Genomic DNA, 6,984 nt, shown 5'->3' with positions numbered 1-6,984 from the left:
CACCAGAGAGGAGTCCCCTTTGGTGGATTTACTAACTGTGACTCTAAAGGAAATTAAGGCTGCTGTTAGGCAAGGGAGCGGGGAGGAAGATAACCAGGCCTCAAGGGTGCTTCTAACATACCTTCTGGTGTGGTGCCAGTCAAGGCACAGAGAGGGATGAACATCAGGCAAACCACCAAAAGCCCACCCTTCATGAGCCCTCTAAGATCACAGGTGTCTGAGTCTCTGTGCCAGCTGAGGTGCTGACCAAAGGCCAAGGGGGAACAGAGAATGGCTGTGGGGGACAAAGTATATATATCAGCTTGACCACTAGCAGTGAGCCTGTACTTGCAGTGAGAGAGTAATCGTCTCTCTCCCCTTTTTTTACTGGGATTTTCTTTAANGGCAAATTAATTATTTCAGGTGAAAAACATCAAAAGCCCCCTTCCGAGCTCATTTCCAACCCCTCATCCCTCCCCAGAGGTAACCAGTGCCATCAGTTAGGTATGTATGTGGCCTTGCAGACACTTTTATGCATTAGGATATATAGTTTGGTTTTGTAAGGTTTTATTTTACATGAAGACTGTACATATTGCCCCACAACATACTTTTTTTACTTAACATTATGTCTTGAAGATCTTTCCAGATCAGTACATACAAGTTTCAACTGCTGCATAAGCATTACTTCCATACCACCACGTATCTGAGTTGGGCTGAAAGACACGTACCACGTTACATTCAGAAAGGCAGCTGTTCCCCCCACCCCCACAAACTGTTCTCCAAGAAAGCTATTGCTTACATTTCTTTCTTCCCTAGCCCAAACTAGATATTATCATGAGGAAAAACTCTTGCTTTCTGATGGCCACGATATGTTTCACTGTTTTGTTAGTTTACATGTCACTGATTGCCAGTGAGGTTGAACATTAACAATATCCAGGCTGGTGGAGCTAAAAACAGCTCTCATAAACTGCTAGTAGGAGCATAAATTAGTACAATCACTGCAGAGAGCAGTTCACCAGTATCTAGTTAGGATGAAGATTCTTAAATGCGAAGACCCCCAAATTTTACCTCCAAGCCTAAGACCCAGACATTTCATCTCCATTTTTATATATATATACTTACCCCCAAAGAAACTCACACATGTGCACAGAGAGACATCTGTTAAGTCTATTCATTGCTGCAAAATACTGGGAAGAACGTAACTGCCCACCACCAATGAGGGAATGAATAAATTGTGATGATCCATACAACTGAATATGTAGTATACAGCAGTTACAATGCAGGAACTAGAGCTATGAGTATCAAAATGGTTAAATCTCAAAAACAATGTTGAGTGAAAAAATCAAGTTGCAAAATGATACATACATTCTATCAATTATGTCCACTTAAAAAAACATAAACATTTTATCCGGGCTATGGATATATATACACAGATACATATATATGTACACATATACATACACACACATACAGCTAAAAACACAGATGAGAAGTAAACACACCATTTCCTGGGTAGTGCTTACCTCTGTGGAGGAAGGAAAGTAAATATGATGGGTGAGGAACTTCACTTGTACCTGAAAAATTCTATTTATCGGAAAGAGAAAGAGAGAAGCCAATATGGCCAAATGTTAAAACCTGTTCACTCTGTGTACATGGGTATCTATATTTGCCACGGCACTTGTCTGGCGTATATTTTTCTATTCCTTTTGTGTCACTGTGTTAAGGTGTATTATCCGCACAGAGGTTTGTGATTTTGGAGGTTTTTTTTGCCCACTCCCTCTAAGAGTTTCTTTTTCTTTTTCTTTTTCTTTTTTTAAGATTTTATTTCTTTAAGTGATCTCTCCCCCCAACACGGGGCTCAAACTCATGACCCCGAGATCAAGAGTTGCACACTCTACCAACTGACCCAGCCAGGCACCCTGCTCTGAGAGCTTCTATTTTCTAAGAAGGAACTTTAACCCCTTCACCCCTATACTCAGTTTGGACTTAGTCACCATTTTTCTTTATTTTTACCATGCTTTCTCATTGTCTCTTTCCCTTCCATAGACTGACAGAGTACTCTCCATTTGACCTTTGCCCCTTAGAGTAGTTGGACAATCACACACTTTATTCCTACTTTTAGAAATCATTACCCTTAATTCTTTGCTGCTGTTGGAGTCAGCATTTCCAATGACATTCCAGCTTTTCCACTTTTGGGAACATCAAGAAAAAAAAAACCACACCAAACCCTATTTTTGATGCAAGTACAAGGGATTGATTATAAAGTCACTTGGTACCACCATTTTAGACAAAACCAAACAATTCCACTATACCATGTAAAACCAAAAGAAGAACTTTAATAAGCTTTTACGGCACTGCAATTACAGGAACATTAACCCATAACATGCAACAGAAATGATGATGCCTTCTGGACATACTTAACAGATAAACTTGACGTTACAATTAACAGCAACATATTCTACTGAAGAAGACAAATGCAACTTACTTCCACTCTTGGGTTAGAAAATGTATGTTTTTACCGCAATCTCAAGTAGCATTTAGAAAGTTTAGTTTTGCTTTTCTAACCTCTAAGAGATAATATGATTTGTAATGCAATCGCACACAACCGTTTTCACATTGGAAAGAATCACAAGGAATCAAGAGGTGTGGATTAATCAACTGATTGGTTTCATTTTAATTGTTAATTTTGAGAGGGCTCCTGCAGTATTGTGGATTTCAGATGGGGAAAATCAACCGACAAAGGAGTAAAGAGCCTTGGCCTTAGAGCGGCGGAGGGAACATGCAGCGGCACACGGGGCAGGTGCCTGACTTCTGAAGCCAGATGGACACGCACGGCTTGTGGAAATAGTGGTGGCAGGGCAGCTCAGTTGCCACCTCCCCCTTCACATATTCACTGCAGCAGATGGGGCAACACATTTCCTGCCCCACGGCACTGTGATCTTCGGTGACCAGGATCTCAGGAAGGGTGTCGATGCTCTCCTTGCTCGCAGGTGGATTGGCCACCTCCACGTCCACTGCGAGAGACTCTAAGTGCGCAAGGGCAGTTTCCATCGCCTGGGCCAGGCGTTCTTCAAGTGCCATGTATGTTAGAAACTGAGGATCCACGTACGAAATGGCTTCGGCCACCCCCAACCCATCTGCAAACCCATCAAAGAGGCTCCAGTCCACTTCTAGGTCTTCACTCACACTGGAGTCATCTTCAAGGTTGTTGTTTCCATCCAGCATGAACACTCCTGGCTGCAGAAACTCCTGACCAGAATCGTTGTCTGCCTCGCTGCTGCTCTCATTTTCGTTGTACTGGAGCCAAGGAACTTCTCCTTCTGGGGATGCCTGCTCCTCTTCTTGAAGAGGTGGTCCCCGAACTTCTTCAAGTTCATTGCTGCCATTGCTGCTCGCGCTGGCACTAGCGCTAGGGCTGGCGCCAGCACTGGCATTCACTCTGACCTGCTCGGGTTCATGCTCTTCTTTCCCTGGCAGAGTCTCCCAGCTTTCGCCACTGGATGACAGATTTTGCTCTCGGCCTCGATACTTCCGACGCAGAGCAGCAGTCCACTCTTTGTCACTGTCAGAGTCTTCCTCGTAGTATTTGTAGTAATCATCACTGTAGGTCCAGAAGTCAGGGTCGGCCATGGTTCGGCGTCGTCTTGGCACCTTTTCTGGCTTCACTTTGTCATTCCTGGCATCCCTCTTCTCTTCAGGGTACTTCGGCTCAGAGTACCCACTTGAACTCTCGCCTCTGCCTCTTCTGCCTCGGCCATCAACGTGGCCTTCATCAGCACTGGCAGAATCCCTCCACCTGGAAGTACTGTGTGGCATATCATCATCATCATCAGTATCAAAAAATATTTTTGGCTTCACGCAGTTTGGACTTGCCAGATTTCTGATTTTGGGCCTCACCACCGGCTCCTCTGCACTCTTTGGGGTGTTTTCCCCACCACCACAAATACTTACAGGAGCCCTGCTGGGACATGCAGGTAGATTCTGCTCCTGTGTCTCCCTCTCCAGGCTGTCACCAGTGGTGGCCACCTTGCCTTCAGCAGACATCTGAGGGGCCATGCTATTTTGCTGCAGGAACTCCACTCTGCTAGCAGAGCATCTCGCCGCAGGGGCTAGGTCTAACTTGTCAAGCTCCTCTCTCACATCACGGTTAAAGCTAGAGAACTGTGGGGGCACCCCAGCCAAAGACCTTGCTCCTTTCTCTGGGTCATATGGCTTCTCATCTTTAAACTTGCCAGTTTTCCCTCTAACTGGCACTCGCTCAACAGGCCCAGCCCCCTCCTCCTCACTATCATCTGCCCCGAAAGAGTCAACGTGTCCATAAGCCATTCCTCTTCTGCTACCCGAGGCCCTGTACTCTCTCGGTGGGTACCTGGAGTAGTCCTCATTATCAACATTCAGGCTGGTTCCCGAGTTCTCACTGTCTTCCCAACTACGACGGGTGGTGGAAAATGGTGATCGGCTCCTCTTGGTGGTTTGACTGGGGGCTGATCTGTGCATTGGGACTTCGGATGTCGTCTTTCTCTGGCTGGAAATCCTTTCCTGCTGGCTCGTGGATGGCCTGAAACTGACATAAGCATGCCTTCTTCCATACCTCCTGCCTGTATTAGACTGATACCCTCCTGATGGCTTGGGCCATACAGGCTTGCTAGATTCCTGACCCATTGCTCTGACTTAGGATGGTAGGAGGGTTTCCAATACAGCTGGGGCTCGAGTGGAAAGGCTCCTGCTCCCTGCACAAGCTTTGGAGATGGGAAAGTCAAATCAGTTCAGAATAAAGGAGCAGGGAGATCTATTTCCACTTCAGCAGGCAGGTAACAGAAAGAATAAGGGGCCTTTAAAATTAGTTTCACTTTCTTCTAAGGCCTGAAGGAACATTCCAGTGACTGTCAGGTGTAGACCTGGAACACATTTTTAATGTTGGCAACATGATTACAAAACTGGGTTTAAAGGAGAGTCAGACCTAGGGGAGAATCTGACAGAAGATTGAAGGGTGGGGGGGGGACTGGACGCTAGCAAGGTGGGTAAAGTGCTGTGGAATTATGCCAACATGGAAGAGGAAAGACTGCTGTGGTTATTTTATGGGGTGTATGTGTTTTTCTGAGCCCTGTACACATACAAGAGAAAATGCAAATGGGAATAGAGTGGAAAATATAGATCGCCACGTGTACATGAGGGCCTGCATGTCTGTCAGGAGGAGAGGGGCAGGTGGGAGGGGGGAACCAGCAACCACAAAATGAAGAGACGTCTGTGTTTGTGGGGGGGGATGGGACAGGTGTACTGGGAAGAGGCATTAGTGTCAGACAGAATGAGACCCATTCTGGATGTGGCTATAAAAATGACAGGTGGTTTCAGAGGAGAGGGGTGTGTGTAAGTGTGAGAGAAACAGAATATGCGTGTGCACTTGTGCATGTGGTGGCTGAAGCTCTGTGGAGGGATGCTTGTTTATGTGTCTGTGGCAGGCAAGAAAGGGTATGGTGCCCCTGGACATGGGTGTCCGTGGTCTGTGTGTGTGTTCGTCAAAATGGGAGGCAACAATGAAGAAATGTCAGTGTGAGCAAATGCATCCGTGGGAGGGACAGCACAGGACAGCGATGTGCCAGTGGCCGGTGGCTGCAATGGGGGCCAGCATTCAAACAAATATGTGTATTCGTGAATGTGGCTAGCAGGAAGGGGGGTGGCGTCCCTGGGGAAGGATTTATGTGAGTGTGAGTGTGAGTGTGTGCACTGCAGGGACCAGCAGAGGAGGGCTGTCTATACACATACGTAGCAGACAGAGAGCAGGGCTGGGAGCATTTGTGAGGGCTGTATGAATAAGAGTGTGTGGGTGCATATGTATGTAAGTGGCATATGAAAGAGGATCCAGCAACCAAAGGATATCCTTCTGTGTGTATGTGGCAGGCAGGGTGTAAGGCAGCCCCAGAAGTGGTGTGTGTGTGTGTGTGTGTGTGTGTGTGTGTGCGCGCGCGCCGCTTGCTAGAGCACACAGTGGCAGGAGGAGGAAGGGGCTGCTTCTGGAGGTGTATATGGCAGGCAGGGAGAAGCAGGGAAAAGGCACTGGAGGGTGTGACAGTGTGCAAGAGGGTGTGTATGTGTGTGTGCAAGGGGAAGGGGATGTGCCAGAACCCTGAGTATGGAGGAGGCAAGGAGAAAACTGCAATGGAAGGTTTCTGTGCGTGTGTACGTCTCCATATGCATGTATGTATGTACGCCTGCGTGCATGTGCATGTGTGTGTGCGTGCATGTGTGTGTATGTCCCTGCCCACACACGCGAGACACGGGGGCTGCAATGTCATAATGAGGGACAGGAAAACGTTATCAGCTCAAACGGCAAATCCAAACCAATGGGCCAGGGAAGGGGAAAAAAAGAAAAGGGCATGTGGAGGTCTTATTTTCCCCGAAAATGATTTGCATTTCTGACAATTATTTTCCTGAGAACAACATATTTAGCTAAAAATCTTAACATTTTACCATTCAGCAAAACAACTGCAAAATGGGGGAAGAAAGGCCACGGAGTGTTCTGCAAGGGACCAAGAAGGGAGGAAGGAGGAGAGGGCCCCGACCACCACTCCCCTCTCAAACAGCGATCAAAGCTGTGGGGACCGCGCCGCACGAAAGGGGCTGGGGGACAGAGGATGGAGCCCCCAGACAAGTCGGTGGACACAGGCCTCACTCTGCAGTCAGGTCCTGCGTCCGCCCCACCCCTTCCCGAGGGGCGAGCCTGAAAATCTGTTCGCTATAGGTCCCCCAAATCCTCGCCCCCGTGCCCGGCCACTTGCCCCACCGCCACGTCTGGATGAACTGAGGAAATAAACAGTCCTTTCACTCACCCAGTCCTGACACCCGCACGCTCTCAGAAGGAGCAGAGCTCTCAGACCTCCGATCGCCACGACCGCCACGACCGCCAGAGAAGCTGCCCCCGTTCTCCAGCTCCTCCCCCGCCAGACAGCAGCGGGGCGGGCAGCGACTGCGGCGGAGGAAGTGATTGTGGCGTCGGCTGGGGCCCGC

The 6,984-nt window shown here is 48.0% G+C and overlaps 1 protein-coding gene across 3 annotated transcripts; it reads right to left on the bottom strand.

The window, feature by feature from the left end:
* Nucleotides 1-526: 526 nt before the first annotated feature.
* PJA1 (praja ring finger ubiquitin ligase 1) lies at nucleotides 527-6,911 on the bottom strand. Of its 3 annotated transcripts, XM_077771157.1 has the most exons (3): nucleotides 6,807-6,911; nucleotides 4,349-4,877; nucleotides 527-3,784 (listed from the first exon to the last, which is right to left on the bottom strand). In XM_077771157.1, exons 2-3 carry the CDS (start codon nucleotides 4,639-4,641, stop codon nucleotides 2,740-2,742), a joined length of 1,338 nt encoding a protein of 445 aa, XP_077627283.1. In that variant the 5' UTR covers nucleotides 4,642-4,877; nucleotides 6,807-6,911; the 3' UTR covers nucleotides 527-2,739. The 3 variants fall into 3 exon arrangements, with proteins under 3 accessions (XP_077627283.1, XP_077627281.1, XP_077627282.1); XM_077771155.1 differs by having other exon boundaries at nucleotides 527-4,877; XM_077771156.1 differs by having other exon boundaries at nucleotides 527-4,543.
* Nucleotides 6,912-6,984: the final 73 nt, after the last annotated feature.

This window comes from Crocuta crocuta, unplaced genomic scaffold (genome assembly GCF_008692635.1).
Source record: "Crocuta crocuta isolate KB4526 unplaced genomic scaffold, BGI_CrCroc_1.0 scaffold779, whole genome shotgun sequence".
NCBI classification, from domain to species: Eukaryota; Metazoa; Chordata; class Mammalia; order Carnivora; family Hyaenidae; genus Crocuta; species Crocuta crocuta.
This window is presented reverse-complemented; position numbering and strand designations above follow the sequence as displayed.

Coding starts and splice junctions, on each gene's coding strand:
- PJA1 (XM_077771155.1), bottom strand. CDS start 4,641: ATGGGTCAGGAATCTAGCAAGCCTGTATGGCCCAAGCCATCAGGAGGG.